An 18,454-nucleotide genomic window follows, 5' to 3' on the forward strand; every position below is an offset into this window, starting at 1 on the left:
AGACCCTGTCTCACACAAAAAAAATTCCATTCTTGTTCTTTAAGTTGTTCTTAAGTCTAAAGCAACTCTGTTCTTACCCTATATACCCAACCCCATTACATCTTGAGTTCTGTGGGTCTTCCAAATAGCATTTGTCTCTTAAATTGTTGGTAACTTTGTTTATATTTATTTCATGTAGCTTTTTTTTTTTTACTTTTTATATAGTAAATATTTTGTTACTTTATACTAATACATTCTCATATTACAAAGGTAGTTTAGTGGAGGAATCTTTCTTTTGATATTTGAATCATTTGAACACAAGCAGAACTATATGTAACATCTTTATTTTAAGGAATAAGCAGATTTGTATCTCTAGGAAATGAGTTCTTTTCATTCTCCCATTGTTGATATGATTGGTTTTTGCTTTTGAGACCTGGAAAATAGAGCCTAGGGTACATTTATATGAAGGTGTACTACAGATAACAGTTTCTTTATCATGCCCAAAGCGGTATTAAAAAACAGAAGGGAAGCATTCTTACTTTTGTGAATAAAGATAGTATTGTGACTGGGCAACAAGTAAGTTAGAGAGGCCTTTTCTCAAAAAATAAATCAGAGCTAGAGATATACCTCAGGGCAAAGGCCCTGGGTTTAATCCCCAGTACTACAGTCAGTCAGTAAATAAATAACTACAACAACCACCATCACCACTGGCTGGCCATAGTGGTGCACAACTATAATCCTAGCTACTCAATATGCTGAGGCAGGAGGATCACACGTTCCACGCCAATCTTTGAAGTTTAGTGAGACCCTATCTCAAAAATTTTTTAAAGGCCTGGGAATGTAGCTCAGTGGTAGGGTGCTTGCCTGGCATGTATGAGGCGCTGGGTTCAATCCCCGGTATCACCAAAAATGGATGGATGGATGGATGGATGGTTGGACAGACAGATGGGCGGGCAGGCGGGCAGACGGACGGACAAAAATCAAACCACCAAAGATGGATGGATGGATGGGTGGGTGGGTGGGTGGATGGATGGATGGGAGAAAAAAATAAAAGAATCACTCATGGGAAGCCAAGAATAAGAAAAGTATCAACAGCCTCTTATAAAATATTTCCATTCACTGAATGACTGCCTATATAAAAAGGTTATCTACCAATTGAGGGAAAGAGTAAGTACTTTTTCCACCCTGAGATTTTGTTCTTGCACATTCAGTGGACAGTTGCTTTTTAGATTAACAAATTTTTTGGGCTGGGGATTTAGCTCAGTGCCCCCATGCCTGCCTCACAAGGACAAGGTCCTGAGTTCAGTCCCCTGTACCAAAAAAATAATATGTTCCTTTGAAATTAAAAAAATATAGTTTTAGACTTGTCTGGAGCCGTGGTATAGTCCTTGACCCTGACAGGTGTGTTCTTTTGTGATTGATGCATGAGCCATGTATCTCTGAGGAAAAATGCTCAGGCCTTTGCTTACATGTGAACCTTAAGGAAACAGTGAACCTTAAGGAAAAGGAAACTGGTGGGAACGAAGTCCCCCATGGTAATGACACTTTGGAGTCTGTTGTTACAAACCTCGGCAGGGGGGCAGAATATCCTTTTAGAACTGTAATGAAATATTATAGCAGTTAACATAGTAAAGAGCATTTAATAGAATTTAACATACAATTGAAGTGTTTAAAAGAAGCAGTTTTTGTATCAATGGATACTTTTGATGCCATTATAGGACAGATTCCGAAATATATGAGGATGCTGTAGAACTTCAGCAGTTTTTTATTAAAATTCGTGATGAACTCTGCAAAAATGGAGAGATCCTTCTTTCTCCAGCACTCAGCTATACTACAAAACATTTGCATAATGATGTGGAGAAAGAAAAAAAGGAAAAATTACCAAAAGAAATAGAGGAAGATAAACTAAAACGTGAAGAAGAAAAAAGAGGTTGGTTTCTTTTCGACTATATTCTATTCTAGCTGCTCTTATAATTTTTATAGCAAAACATTTATTGGTACATTTTAGGCATACATAATGATAACACTCATCATAGGGAATTTCCACCTGTACATGATACATCCCACCTTTTTTCCCATTCCACTCTCCCATTAAGCCCCCTCCCCCCATATACAAAAGCTTTGTTTCCATTTTTTCCTTCTATTTTCACTTTTTGTCCCTTCTTTGCTTTCTCCCTCCTCCCTCGTTTCCCTTCCAATTTGAACATTTTCTTCCTATTTCCCAATATCTGTTATACATTTTAGTCCTTGTTTCCACTTTGTTTCTCACACCAGAGAGACAATGTGGTATTTAAACGTGTCCTCGATTTATCTCACTTAAGAGTATGGTCTCAAGCCAGAGATTTAGCTCAGTGGTTTCGCCACCTGCTGCGCAGAGGCAAGGACCTGAGTTCGATCCCTGGTACCAAAAAAAAAAAAAAAGAGTATGGTCTCAAGAAAAAAAGTGCAAATAGAAGGAAAAAATGGAAACAAAGCATTTGTACATAGGGAGGGAAAGGGGCTTGAGGGGGAGAATGGGATAAAATAAAATTTTTTAAAAAGTATGGTCTCAGGGTTCATCCATTTAGCTATAAATGTCTGAAATTCATCCTTCTTTGTGGCAAAGTAGTACTCCATTGTATAAAAAACACATCTTTATTCATTTGTCAGTTGATGGGCATTTGGGCTGCTTCCAAGATTCAGCTATTACAAACTGTGCCACTATAAAAGTGGGTGTGCATATATTGCTGTGGTATGATGGTTTTAATTCTTTCGAGAAGATACCAAGACAGGTCAAATACAACCTTCAGTTTTAGCTTTTGTTTTATTTTGGTACTGGGGCTCGAACTCAGGACCTTGCGCTTGCAAGGCAGGCGGGGTGCCACTGAGCTAAATCCCCAGCCCCTCCAGTTTTAGGTTTTTTTGGTTTTTTGGGTTTTTTGGTACCGGGCATTGAACTTGAGTCCTTGCGCCTGCGCAGCAGGCAGCGAAACCACTGAGCTAAATTCCCGGCCCCAGTTTTAGTTTTTTGAGAAATCTCCACATTGATTTCCACAGTGGTTGCACCAGTCTACACACCCACCAACAATGGAAAAGGGTTTCCTTTTCCCCACAGTCCCTCTAGTAGTTGTTATTGTTTGATTTCATGATAACAGCCTTTCTTTTTGGAGTGAGATGGAATCTCAGCGTTGTTTTAATTTACATCTCTTGAATGACCACTAATGTTGAACATTTTTTCCTTTTTTTCTTTGTTTGGTATCGGGGATCGAACTTGGAACCTTGTGCCTGTAAGGCAGGTGCAGTGCTACTGAGCTAAATCCCCGGCCCATTTTTTCATGTTTATTTGCAGCTTTTACTTTTTTGTCTGAGAAATATCTGTTCATTTCAGATGACTATTTTTGAATTGGGTCTTTATATTTGGGGGGGGGTCTGGTTTTTTTTTTTTTAGTTCTTTCTATATTCTAGATCGTAGTCCTTTGTCTGATGAATAGCTGGTGAAATTTTTTTCCCATGGTGTAGGTTGTCTCTTTACTCTGTTTCCCTTGCTGTGCAAAAGCTGTTTAATAAGATGAGGTCCCATTTGTTGATTCTTTGTAGTATTTCCCTTGCAGTCTGGGTTTTGTTCATGATGTCTTTGCCTACTCCTATGTCCTCAAGCGTTCTGCCTATTCTCTCTTCTAGCAGCTTTAGTGTTTCTGTGCTATTCTCATAATTAACTGTGGAGAAGAGTCTTATTTGTGTGAATGAAGATTTATGGTGATAACATACACCACATTAGACTGATACGATGGAAATTTTTTTATCATTATCAGTTTGATCATCAGACCAGATTAAAAGTGACACAGCTAGTATTTCAGGAATGCTCAGTTCACAAATGTGGGTGTCTAATGCTTCTTCATACTTTTGGTAGACGAAAACAAAGGGGCCCTGCTAAGGGTAGAATGCATTTTCAGCAGTGAATGCATCAACCTTCTGCCATATCATTCAGTAGTATGGATTTCCTCTTAGGTCCTCTGGACCAGACAGGAAGATGATACTTTTTTTTTTTTTGGTACCAGGGATCAAACTGAGCTAAATCCCCAGTCCTAAACAACCTATATAATTTGTATGGTGGGGTTTTTTGGTACCAGGGATCGAACTCAGGATCTTGTGTTTGTGAGGCATGTGTCGGAACCACTTTAATTAAGCCACATACCTAGGAAAAAAGATTTATATTAATTAACCTAAAAATATTACTTTGTGTCACTTGCCAGAATTTACAAATATTTTGATAATGGGAACAAAGTTAATTTCTGAAAACATTTGAGTTCACATAAAGAAATAGAATATATGAAAAAAAAATAGAATATATGACTTTTCAAAAGTTGTATTAATCTTTAACATCAAACCTTGTTCTTAGGGTTTTTCTTCATAGGCAGGAAAATATAATGAATTTGTTTGAAGCAAATTCTACTAAGTTATGATGTACCCAAAAAAGAGGGAATCCCAGCTACATGAGAGACTGAGGATCACAAGTTCAAGAACAGTCTGAGCAACTTAGTGAAACCTTATCTCATAATAAAATTTTTAAAAAGTACTGAGGATGTGGCTCATTGGTAGAGCAGTTGTCTAGCACGTGTGAGGCCCTAGGTTTGATATCCAGTACCAAAGGGGTTGGGGAGGACCTAGTTGGTGAGAATAGTACTTTTCCCAGCATAGGGCTAACTGCAAAAACTATATGCTTTGGGCCGGAGATTTAGCTCAGTGGTTCTGCTGCCTGCCTTGCAAGCGCAAGGTCCTGAGTTTTATCCCTGGTACCAAAAGAAAAAAACAACAAAACTATATGCTTTGCTGCCTGAGGGAATATACTCATTCAAGATGATGACTAGAAATTGAAAGTAGGAACTTTTATCTTTGCCAGCTAAAAGTGGTTGATGTGGAAATGAAAAGAGTAAACCTTTCCATGTTAAGGAATATCCTGGAAATTTGAGAGCCATAGATGGAAGGAGATGAACTCTTGCTTATTCCTGACTGACTGGAAAATTATTCATATGTGGAGGAAATGCAAGAACCTTGAAAATCAGCTCCAACTTTGGATGCATCCTCTAACTGGTACACAGATCATCAGCAAATGGTTAATCCTTGAGATGTTTGGTTACAACCTTCACCTAAATCATTGGCTGACTCCTAGCTATGCATACATAGTGTCTCCTACTACACCAGTAATAGTTACCCCAGAGGAGAGGAGACAAAGGGGAGAAAAAAAAATTGAAGTTATAATGGCTGAGAACTTCTCAAGTTTGACAAAAAACACTAGCCTAAGGACCCCAAGTAAGATAAACACAAAGACAACTGCATTTTGGTATGTCATAATCAAATTACTGGAAGAAAAATCTTGAAAGCAGCACAATGACTTATATAAGAAAAGAATAGGGCTGGGGCTTTATCTCAGTGGTTCTGCCACCTGCCTCACAAGCGCAAGCACCCGAGTTCGATTCCCGGTACCAAAAAAGAAAAGAAAAGAATAATTTTAAAAAAGAGAATAATATAATGAATGACTGGCTTCCCTTATTAAAAATGGAGGCCAGAAGGCAGTGGAATGATATTCAAAGCATTCAGAAGGCAAAAAAATTGAACCAAGATTTGTGCTTTAAAACTTCTTTAAAAGTGAAGTCAAAACAGGTACCATGGCATGTTATCTGTAATTGCAGCTACTTAGTGGGCCAAGGCAGGAGGGTCACAAGTTCAAGGACCCCCTGGGTAATTTAGTGAGACCCTGTCTCAAAATAAAAAGGGCTAGGGGATATAGCTTAGTGGTACATCCTAGTTTGATTCCCAGTATCACCAAAAAATGAAGTTGAAATAAAGTTATTCCCAGATAAACAGGAACAATTTCACTGCTGGCAGATCTGCCTTATTAGAAATAAAGAAAGAGCTTTAGGCACAAAGAACATGGCATCTGATAGTACTTGGATCCACAAAAACTGAAGAAGCAATGCTGGAGATATTACAATACCCAGTTTCAAAATACACTACACCAATGGTGGCAAACCTATGGCACACGTGCCATAGCGGGCTATTTGTATTATTGAAAAGTCTAAAAGGTTTGCCATCACTACTCTACACAGTTAAGACAACAAAAACAGCACAGTGCTGGCATAGAAACAGACATGTAGACCAGTGGGCTAGAATAGAGGACCAGAAATAAATTTCATTCACTTACAGCCATCTGATTCTCAACAGAGTTGCCAAAAGCATATATTGGTGAAAATAGGGTCTCTTTAACAAGGAGTTGGTGCTGGGAAAACTAAATATCCCCTTGTACAACATTGGAACTAGAAAACTAGATCCCCTCTCTTACTCTATGCAAAAAGAAAAACTGATCAAAGACCTAAATATAAGATTTGAAACTTTGAAAATGCTAGAAGAAAACGTGGGAGAAACACTTTAAGATATAAGCACAACCAACAGATTCCTGAATGGGACTCCAGTAGTTCAGAAAATAATAACAAGAATCAACAAATGGGATGGATCAAATTAAAAAGCTCCTGCATGGCAAAGGAAACAAGAGAATGAAGAGAAACCCTACAGAATGAGAGAAAATCTGCCAGCCACTTTTCTGGCAAGATTAATATCCAGAATATTTATATTTTGTTTTTGTAGTACTAGTGATTGAACACAGCTCTTCATGCATACTGAACAGGCACTCTAATATTGAGGTACAACCTTAACCCTTTTTTAATTTTTATTTTGAGACAAGGTCTCACTAAACTGCCTAGGCTGACCTAATTTGTAATCCTCCTGCCTCAGCCTCCTAAGTACAGGCATGTGTTATTGTGCCCACTGGCTATTATCCAGAGTATATAAAGAACTCCAAAAACTTAACACCAACTGAACAAATAACCTCATCCGTAAATGGACAATTGAACTGAGCAGACATTTCTCAAAAGAAGTATAGATGGCCAATAATTGTATAAAGAAAGGTCAACATCTTTAGCAACAGGGAAATCTAAATCAAAACTACATTGAGATTTTATCTTGCCCTAGTTAGAATGGCTATCATCAAGAATACAAAAAAATTTCAGGTGCTGATGAGGATTCAGGAAAACAGCCCTTCTACACTGTTGATGGGAGTGTAAATTAGTACAGGCACTATGGAAGTCAGTATAGAGCAGTGGTGGTGAACCTACAGCATGCATGTCACAGTCGGCTGCTTTTTCTCATTGAAAACTCTGAAAGATTCACCATCACTGGTATAGAAGTTCCTCAGAAAACTGAAAACAGAATTAACATATGATCCAGCTGTACAATCCCTGAGCATATACAGAAAGGAATTAAACAACATACTATATCAGTACCTGCATTCCCATGTTTATTGCAGCACAGTTCACAGTAGTTAAATTATGGAATCAGCCTACATGTCTGTCAATGGATGAATAAAGAAAATGTGGCATAACGTGCTGTAGAATATTATTCAGCCATAAAGAAAAACAAAATTATGTTATTTGCAGGAAAATGAATCGAACTAGACTTACGGTAAGTGAAATAAGCCAGACTCAGACAAATATTGCATGTTTTCCCTAATACAGACTCTAGAGGGAAAATGAGGTGACATAAAAGTAGAAGACACTATCAGACAAGAGGAAGGAGGTGGGAGAGAGAAGAGGAGATTAAGGGTGGTAGATGGGGGAACAGGAAAAATATTAACTTGCATTCTAGATTATATTCAAATTTGTTGTGAAGAAAATTGACTTTAAAGTTTTAAAAAGGGCATGGGAGTGCACACCTGGAATCCTAGCACTGAGGAAGCTGAGGCAGGAGGATTGCTGTATGTTTGAGGCCAGCCTGGACTACATAGTGAGTTCAAGGCCAGCCTGAACTACATAGCAAGGCCCTGTTTAAAAAATAAATAATTTTTAAAGGACTAATCAACATTAGAAATGGTAACTGTATATTAATGTAAAAGTGTGTATAATTTTAACTTTCAGTTTTCTTTAGAAAACATTAGATTGTCTAAAGCGATAATTATAATACTTGATAATGTTATTTTTATAAAATTTATAGAAGTAATACATGTGACAGCACAAAGGAAGGGGAGATGGAACTGTCAGCACATTTGCAATGTTTAATGAAATTGTATTTATCAAATTAAGGAGATAGTGATATGTTAAAGTGCATATTATCATACCTAGAGCAACTACTCAGAAAACACATAGCAAAGAAAATAAACACAGATTAAAATGATAGAAACAACAACAAAATACTTGCTTAACAGTTATATAAAAAGCCAGTAAAAGCCAGGCATGGTGACATATGTCTATAATCCCAGCACTTGAGAGGCAGAGGCAGGAGGATCATCTTGAGTTTGAGGCCAACCTGGGCTACACAGTGAGTTCAAGGCCAGCTTGAACTCCATAGCAAGGCCCTGTTACAACCCCTCCTTCCCCAAAAGAAGAAGGCTGGAAAAGAGAGAGAGAGCAAGAAGGTTTAAGTCATATATGGAACAAAGAGCAAAATAGCAGACATGAATGAATTCAGCGCTATCAGTGACTACATTATGTTTAAGTAGACTATGCTTTCCAGTCAAAATAGAGACTGTCAGTCTGAATTTTAAAAATGAGATTCAACTATGCTTCTTGTAAGAGAATCACTTTAGCTTCAAAGACACAAAAGTTAAAAGGAGAAGAACATCCCATGGAAATGTAACCATAGCAAGTTGGAATAGCTGGATTAATATCAAAGTAAATTGTAAGAAAAGCAGTGCTAAAGACAAAGGCAGTGTTTCCTAAGGATAAAAGTGTCAAGATTTTTGGAACTTACAATATTCATAAATGTATACAGACATTATAATGAAGCATCAAAATCCATGAAGGCAAAAATGACAGAATTAAATGGAGAAACAAGCAATTCAACAAATATACTCTCAATACTCTTCTCTTAGTAATTGATGGAACAACCAGACCAGAAATCAGCAAAGACATAGACTCTAGTAGCACTGTGAACCAGCTTGATCTGATACGTCATTATACCACATAACTATAAATATATGTTCATTGCAAGTATTCATGGAATATTTTCTAGGATAGGCCATACATTGGGTGAGAAAACAAGCTTCCAAATGAAAGACTGGGTTTTATGGTGCCTGCCTTGAGGAAAGAGAATCTCAGGTTTGAAGATAGCCTGGGCAACTTAGTGAAACCTGTTTCTACAAAATTAAAAAGGGCTGAGGAAGTAGCTCAGTGGTAGAGTGCTTGCCTGCATGTAGGAAGCCCTGGTTTCAATCACTCTATCCCCCTCACTCTCCCCAAAAGGATTGAAATTATACCAAGTTTGTACTCTGCATGCAGTGTGAAATTAGGTTGGAAATCAGTGACAAATGTGGGGAACCCCCCCGCCCCAGAAATTAAACATTTACTTGTAAATAATCCATGAACAAAGAAGACATAGAGCAGGTAATAAAATATTAAATGAAAACAACATATTAAAATTTATGAGATAAATACATTATAAAGATCTAAGATCAATAAAAGTTAAACAAGTCAACCCCAGAGTAAGTAGGAAGGAGGAAGTAGTAAAGACTAGAAGACATGAAAGAAAACAGCAAATGCTGATGATACCCTGGGTGTGTTATTTGGAGTCATCCATGTTGTTTCTACCTACAAAGTTTTGTATACTTGGAATTGTTTTTTAAGTTTACGTGATACTTTTCCTCAAAATGTAAAATGAAGTAGTATGCATTTTAAAGAAAAAGGGTAAAGACATTTTCAAAAGCATTAATCTCTGCCTTTGATTGATCCTTAGTTACCAGATGATATTGTGGATGATTTAATCATTGAATAAGGACTACCAGAGAAAAGCAAGGCCACACATGGAAATAGATCAGGAGGTTTTGTTCCTTGCTTGTCACTGTACATATTTTATGAGCACAAGGCCTTTGCTGAATAGAGGGAAGGAAGCCCTGCATGTAGAGCTGCTTTGAGACTGTCAGAGTGTCCCTGTTAATACATCTTTTCTTGTACTAACTCAAAGACTATTTTCCCACAGTGTGATTTGATGGTGAAAGTAGGTAAGAAGGGTTCTTTGGCCTAAGTGTGTGAAATCATTAGTAGACACAACTGAATAGGAAAAGTATGGAAGCAGTGTACTCTGAGCATTACTTTAGTCATTTCTGGCAATAAAAAGTCTGCTTCAGATCATCTATTTCTGATTACTTTATGAACATTAGAAGATGGAAAAACACTAAAAAGTTGGATAATGGCTGTGTGTGTCCTTAGCCCTCTAGATGGTTAAGCCACGAGAGGAGGATTATTTGCAACAATCAGATGAAAATTGAAGGAAACTAGATCTCATACACCTCATTTTGTACCAGAACTCCTCATGCAGGAGTAACTAAACAAAGGAAAAACCGCCTAGAGAACTTTCAGTCAAATACAGCAGATTGTATATAAATATCTCACTTCTTCCCAAAACACATCTAAAATGATAATTGAGGGACTTTTATAGAACAACAAAAAAGACAAACACACAAGTATTCTCCTCCCTCAAAAGAGATCAATGGGAGAGGAGATGGTGGCAATTAAAATATGGACTTGGGAATGGATGGTTAAGTTGCTATAACATCAGCTTTAATGCCAACAGTGGAAAAGATTTTCAAAAGACCAATTCTTATTTCAGAATGGCATAAGAGTTAGAACACCAAGTACTTCTAAAACGGGGTACATATGGGACTGAAAACAAGAGGATTAATTGAAAGTCTAAAAGGAGTTGAGCCTCTAGATCACCTCCTCAACTTTTTCTATGGCTGCTCTTCCTAAAGTTAGAGTCGGGGATGCCAACCACTTGTTAAGGGTGTGGGTGATATGGTGAAGAGAAGGGTTAGATGAGAGGATTTATACTGAATAGGGAGGCTCCCTTGCTTGCCTGGCTGTTTAGCTCCTCCTGTGCTGGCAGCGAGGCCTGTTGGAAGCAGGAGATGCTCTCTAGAGAAATGGACCAGGCAGTGAGGGAAAACAAGATGATAATTTCTGGAGGTCACCAGTGCATCCCATCAATCAGCTCCCTCCGTGTATGCACAGAAATCTTCTTATGGGCTTTCCTAGCATCTCATTCTTAAATAGGAGCAGATGATTATCTAAATAGGACCAAATATTTAAGGAAACTCCCTAAGATGCAGGATTTTAAAAAATAATAATAAAATATGTCTTCAGAGGTACATTTCCTGCATCCATTAAAAAAAAACCAGGATGTTATAAATGAACATTCCCAGAATCAAAAATTTCTTGGAAGTTGAAAATATGATAAACCCCCTCAATGAGAGAAAATTACAAATCATATGTACGATAAAGGTCTAATATCCAAAAGACATTTAAAAAACTACAACCCAATAAAAACAGGACAACTCAATTGAAAAATGGACCAAGGATTTACATAGACATTACTCCAAAGAAATTATACAAATGGCCAAGAAGCACAGGAGAACAAGCTACATATTATTAGAAAAACTAAAACTATGATGAGATACCACTTACGCGTTTTTTAGGGTGGCTGTTGTTTAAGAAAAACAACATGTTGCTGAGGGTGCAGAGAAATTGGAGCCTCGGTACATTGCTGATAGGAATATAAAGTGGTACAGTCTCTTATCGAAAATAATTTGGTATTTCCTCAAAAAGCTAAACATCGAATTACCACATGGTCTACCAGTTCCACATCTAGGTATATATGCAAAGTATTAAAAACAGGGACTCAAAAAAACCACAAAAAAACAGGGACTCAATAAATAAATACATACATACATACATACATACATAATAGGGACTCCAAGAAGTATTTATGTGCCCATGTCTATACCAGGATTATTCATAATAGCCAAAGGGCAGAAACATCCTAAGTGTCCATCAACAGATTAATGAATAAATAAATTTTGATATATCCATTCAATGGAATATTACTCAGGTATAAAAAGGAATGCAATAGGGCTAGGAATTTTAGCTTAGTGTCACTGAGCCTGCCTCGCAAGCGCAAGGACCTGAGTTCGATCCCCAGTACCCCAAAAAAAGAATGCAATGCACATGCTGCATGGATAGGCTTGAAATAATAACTATGTGAAGTAAGTCAGAAAAGGACAAATATTGTATGATTGTACCTATGAAGTATCTAAAATAGGCAAATAAGAGACAGAAAGTAGAATAGAGATTATTAGGTACCAACATCAAGGGGAAGGGACCAGGAGTTACTGTTTAATGATTATAGTTTCTGTTTGGAATAAAGAAAAAGTTTTGGAAATAGTGGTTGTGTTTGCATAACACTGAAATGTAGGACCGAGTAGTTAGCTCAGTGGCTCTGTGCCTGTCTGGCAAGCACAAGTCCTAAGTTCAATTCCTGGTACCAAAAAAATAATGCCACTGAATTGTACTGTTAGAAGAGGTCAAAATGGCAAGTTTTATGTTATATTTTTTACTACTTTAAAAAAAAACAAGGTACCAGGGTCGGGGGTGTAGCTCAGTGGTTCTGCCGCCTGCCTCGCAATCTCAAGGTCCCAAGTTTGATCCCCGGTACCAAAAAAAAAACAACAAGGTACCAAAATCCATTGGATTATATATTTTAGATAGGTGAATTAGGTGTTGTGTGGATTGTGCCTCAATAACACTGTTTTCAAAAATCATTATACTAGAAAGAAAACAGAAAAATTAGAATATAAAGTAGAAGAGAACTGCCAGGAACTAGCATGACAAAAACAGAAATAAAAAGAATGAGACAACTGGGCCGGGGATTTAGCTCAGTGGTTCTACCACCTGCCCGGTAAGTGCAAGGACCCGAGTTCTATCCCCAGTACCCAAAAAAAAAAGGCAACTAAAAAAGCAGCCCATCCAGGTATGGTGACACACCCCTATAATCCCAGTGCTCAGGAGGCTGGGCCAGGTGGATCACCATGAGTTTGGGGCCAGCCTGAACTACATTGCAAGACCCTGTCTTAAATAACCATAAATAAATGTATGTATGTATATATGTGAATATAAAAGCCCAGAAGGCTCACAATCCAAATAACTTCAGGACAGAATTCTAATAAGCTTTCTGCCACTATATAAAAATTCCCTTTTCTTCAGTTTCCAAAAACAGGTTCATAATTACCTTTTGAGCCTTCAGCTGCCAAGTTGTTGATGTTTTATTTTTTCTAATAACAATCTGTTCAAGACAAGGTAGCTTTTTCTGACATATTTTCAAAATTTTTCTAGTCTCCACTCATCACAGAATTCCAAAGTCACTTCTATATTTTCTTAAGTTGTTGTTATAGTAGCACCCTTGTAACAGGCACCACAGTCTCACCTGAATATCTTCAGTTCAGAAATCGCACCATCTAAATTAGACATGTTCAACCTGTAGTCCATAGGGCACATGCAGCTCTGGATGGCTAGTGTCTTAGTTTTCTCATTGCTGAAAGAAAATACCAGACACCCAAAGTTAAAGGAGGAAAGGCTTATTTTAGCTCACAGTTTGTAGAGGTTTCAGTTGATAGTTGGCTGGGTCCAAGGCAGCATTGCATGACAGAGGGGCATCACAGAAACAGTTCATGGCAAGCAGAAGACAGCAAAAACAAGCAACCAACTACAAGTATTATGGTTTGGGTCTAGATGTACCCACAGGGCCTCCTGTGGTCATAGGTGGGTGAATCTAGAGTGTGTGATACTGGGATTAAGGGAGTACTAACCACTACAAATGAGTGATTGGTTTGGCACCACCCTAATTTCGGTAGTCTGGATAGGAGAGAAGGGGGCAGAAAGATGCTGTTAAGCCTCTCTTGTTGCTTTTGCTGCCTTATGGGCACCATGAGCTGTTTCTCCTCTGAAATGCTTCTGCTGCTTCCCTTGTTGCTTTTGCTACCTTCTGGCTGCCATGAACTGGTCCTCCTCTGCAGTGCCCCTCTACCAAGCCACCCTCCCTTGGAGCCAGCCGACTATGGACTGAAACCTGTACGAACTGTAAGCCGAGTAAACTCCTTCCCCTCTAACTTTAGGTGTTGAGTGTTTTGTTTCAGCAATGAGAGAAAAGAAACCAACACAAGTAACTGGCAGCAAGCCTCTTTCTGTCCCTTATATTGTATCCAGGCTACCCGCATTTAGGGCAGGTAGCACTCACACCCTTAGTCCTAGTACCCTTAATCTTAGCATTGCACTATGAATCAGTCACACATTCTAGATCCAGCCACCTCTGAAAAAGCCCCACCTGTGACAGCATGAGGCTTTAGGAGGACATCTAAACACAAACCATAGCATTCCGCTCCTGGCCCCCCAGTGACTCATGCACATCCCTTTATGCAGAAGGCATTTAGTCCGTCTCCAAGAGTTGTCAAACAGTTTCAGCATTGCTGAAAAGTCCAAGTCCAAAGTCTCTGAGATTTAAGACAAATTCTTAGCTGTGAGCCCCTGTACAAATGAAACTTCTTCCCAAGTGGCACAAGATAGACATTTCCATTCCAAAAGATATAAAAAGGGGGATCAAAAGGAATAGGAAAGAAGCAAGTCTAAAATCCAGCATGGCAAACATTAATTCCTGTAGTTCCATGTCTAGCATCCCAGGAAATCTGTGGCAAGATGTAAACTCCAAAGGGTTTGGGTGGCTCCTCTCTGTGACACTGCTGATGGTTATAGCTCCCATGGCTTCTCTCTTGGGCCGGCTCTGCTCCCCCCTTGCAGCTTTCCTTATGCCATCCACATTCCTCGCTTCTCCAACCTTTGGGGTCTCCACTGTAGTTTCATCTTAACACGCACAGCTTCACTCACTAACCTCTCAGCGACACACTGCCTGGCCTCCCAGACCTTCTGAAATCTGGGTGGAAGCTTTCCTGACCCCACCACTCTTGCATTCTGCATGCACCTAAAACTAGCACCTCATGGATAACACCAAGGTCTGCCACCAGGTGGCGCAGTAGCCAGGCTTCTCTCTTGGCTGTAGGGGTTGAGCACCTATGTCTCTGAGCACTCTGACCCCAATCCCAAGGAGCAAATTCTCTAGGCCACTGCCATTGTGGAACATGATGCTCTGCAGCTCTCTTCTCAAAGCAAAGTCTTTCACCTTTGCAGCTGTGAGGCTGCAAAGGCTGGAGTCCTGGTTTTTGTGATGTCCTCAGACCATCTTTTCTGTTGTCTTCTAAAATACTTGGCTTTTTCTTGCTAGTCTTTTCAGTGACCATTTTCTCCTCTGTTCCATCTTTGCTGGCTGCAACTTCACTGAAGCTTCCTTTCTGGCCAAACTCAACATTTTAAATCATTTTGCTGGGCTCTTCGCTCTTTACTCTCAACATAAATCTGGCTAAAAGCCCCCAACAGCAGCTATGCCATGGCCTCAACATTTGACTGCCTTCACATTTCTTCTGCCAGATTAGTCTGCTGTCCTTAATCTTCGTCTCAGGCAGTCTCTGGGCATCAGCAAAATGCAAACTTTCTGCCATGGCATAACACACATCCTCTGAGTCCAACAGCCAATGCACTCCTTCTTCCTAGCAGAAAACCCCTGAGCCTGGTCTGTACCAGCTTTTCTGGTCTTCTGAGCTCTGACCAGAATCTCCCATCAAGTACAGCTTAAGGCATTCCAGGGCTACTTTTTCAGCTAGCATCTCCGAACCTTTCCAAACTCTCCCCACAGGCCAGTTCCAAAGGTTCCTGAACCACATGGTCAGGTATAATCACAGAACAATCACACTTCTCTGGTACTAAATTCTTTTTTTTTCCAGAGGCTTAAGAACACAGGTTAAAATTTTATTTCTTCCTCTAGCACAGAAGGATCTTCCTGAACAGTAGAGAGGTTAAACTTTATTTAACATTTTTAAATATTTCATTTGCTTCACTACATGGCACACAAATGAAGGTCCTGTTAAAAGACTTGAAATCCAAAGTCAAGGCAGGAAAGATCCCAGCTCTATTCTTGATCTGGTACCGAATTCTGCCTTACTTTCCTTATTGCTGAGACAAAATATTTGACACCCAAAGTTAAAGGAGGAAAGGTTTATTTGGCTCACACTTTGTAGAGGTTTAAGGCGGCATGGCAGAAGGGTACAGTAGAGGAGAAATAGTCCAGGGCAAGCAGGCAGGAGAGCACACATTAGCTCTCTTTCTGTCCCTTATATTTTATGCAGGCTACCTGTCCTAGGGCGAATGTAGCACTCACACCCTTAATCCTAGCCAGAACTAGGCCAAACCAATCAGTGGACTGATTTTAGTAATCACACACCTTTGATCCCAGCACCACACACTCTAGATCCAGCCACCTCTGAAAAGTGACTGCATGAGGCTTTTGGGGGACATCTAGACACAAGCCATAATAGCTAGTAATGCTGTCCCATAGGATTATAAACTTTTAACAATATTATGTGATTTTTTAGTGATATTTCTTATGACTTGCTTGTGTTGTATTCAATTGTAGATTGCATTGGTGACAACAGAACTCTATATAGCAGAGGGCACAGTGCAGTGTTTACCCCCACACACACCCTGTGCCCTCTATACAAAGTTGAATCGAAACTTGAGTGTATTAGACATTACAGGTGTTTGTGTGATTTGGTGAGTAAAACAGTGATTACCAGTAATAGTTTTTTGGCCTATGCACGTGTGCTTGTGAACATTGACATCTGTTATTGTCAAGCAGACATATAAGGTTCCTTCTTTATTAAACTTGGCTTTGTAAAATAATCATATACATTAACTATATTATACCCTTTATATGTGAACTGGGATAATTCTTCTTCACTCATTGCAGCCTAAGCAAGCCAAAAGGTTGGACACTCATGATCTAAATCATCTAAAGTAGGTATATGAGTAAGGCTCTGGGTACAGTCCATCCTGATACAGTATATCTCTTTATTTATGGACCAGTAAAACTCAAACAAAACAAAAGCTGTCTCCTATTAAAATACAGTGAGATAGGGCTGGGGATCTACCTCAGTGGTGTCGCCACCTCCCTCACAAGTGCAAGGTCCCAAGTTCAATCCCTGATACCAAAAAAAGTGAGATACACATGGAATAACAGGTAGTATAGATATTACTGTTCAAAAAGAGAGAGATGGAGCTGTTGTTCATTTTGAGCAATTTTGAAATCAAGCTAGACAGACTCCTTTGGGTTTCTGGATCCAGAAACTGTCCTCTGTGGCTCAGTACTCTGCCCTTGGAATCATCCCTTTTCATGAAATATATTTACAACTGAGTTGTATTATTACCCTGTTTCCTATCTCTGGAATTTCGGGTGTCAGAGAACCTTTTTAAATTTTGTACTCTGCTCCTTTCAGTCCAGTTTACTTTCTGCCTGTATGAAATTTTCAAGAACCTTGTGAATCTGCTTTGTGTGTCACAGGGATTTGCTGGAATAGTCAATTACTAGATGACATTTTCCACCAAAATTGGCAAAATTTTTAAAAATTGCACAATGAAGAATTTAAATTGATATAGCCTTTTGGAGAATAATTTGGAATGTACATACATTTAAAATGCTTATTCCTAGCTGTTCCATTTATGAGAAGTTATCCTAATGAAGTTATCAAAGATACTGTCAATGCATTATTCTAAAAAAAAAAAAAAACGTAGATATGCATGTGGTGCACACCTGTGATCCCAGCAGTCTGGGAGGCTGAGGCAGAAGGACTGCAAGTTCTACCCCAACCTGGACAAAATAGTGAAAAAAGGACCTGGGATAAAGCTCAGTACCACAAAAAGAGGAGGGAGAAGGAAAACTATAATATATGTAAATGATAGCTTATACTGAAACCATTAAAAGGTATTATTAGGGCCGGGGATTTAGCTCAGTGGTTCCGCTCCCTGCCTCGAAAGCACAAGGTCCCAAGTTCGATCCCTGGTACCAAAAAAAAAAAGTCTTATTAAACAAAAATAAAAGTCTTGTTGAAAAGTATTTCACCTCAGGAAATATTCGTAATAATTAAGTATATTATATAGGCACATATATATGGTTTACAGTCCATTGATACACATATTTACTTATTTCTGCACTTCTAAAATGCCATTGTGACCTATCTGTGTCATAACTGTTGAGGAAAAAATTTCAGAAACAGGATGGAGAGGATGTACATCAGAGGTTTTATCTAAGATTACATGATTTATATGTGACTTCTTTATGCCTTTCTGAATTACTGAAAATGACTGTATGAGCATATATTAAGAATGATAATTTTTATTCTATAGAATCTTTCTATATTAAATTAATGGCAATTGATTATAATTCATACAATTTTGAGGCCAGCTGTGGTGGTGCATGCCTATAGTTACAACTACTTGGGAGACTGAGACAGGAGGATTGTTGAGCCTGCAAGTTCAAGACCAGCCTTGGCAACATAGAAAGACTCCATCTCAAAACAAAAGAAAAAGCAATTTTGAGTAGAGCCTATTAAAAGTTTCGAGAGTGTACTATTTTTCCTGACTCTGTCCTTTGACTCTTACAAAAAGAATTAAATGTATTAATATGTGATGTTTGAATCCTGTAGCTAATTCCAACATTCCTAGTGAGTACTTTTTTCTTT

General features: G+C 38.7%; 1 protein-coding gene across 39 annotated transcripts in view; it reads left to right on the plus strand.

The window, feature by feature from the left end:
- Pbrm1 (polybromo 1) overlaps window positions 1–18,454 on the plus strand; it is a 135,953-nt gene that overhangs the window by 76,022 nt on the left and 41,477 nt on the right. For all 39 annotated transcript variants that reach the window (XM_087182409.1, XM_087182415.1, XM_087182427.1 and 36 more), the window contains one exon: window positions 1,698–1,909. In XM_087182409.1, the coding sequence (XP_087038535.1) occupies window positions 1,698–1,909 (212 nt within the window). The remainder of the gene's footprint in view (window positions 1–1,697; window positions 1,910–18,454) is intronic.

Source organism: Heterocephalus glaber, unplaced genomic scaffold (genome assembly GCF_053883595.1).
Source record: "Heterocephalus glaber isolate CG9 unplaced genomic scaffold, H.glaber_assembly_v1.0 deba00001472, whole genome shotgun sequence".
Lineage (NCBI taxonomy): Eukaryota > Metazoa > Chordata > Mammalia > Rodentia > Bathyergidae > Heterocephalus > Heterocephalus glaber.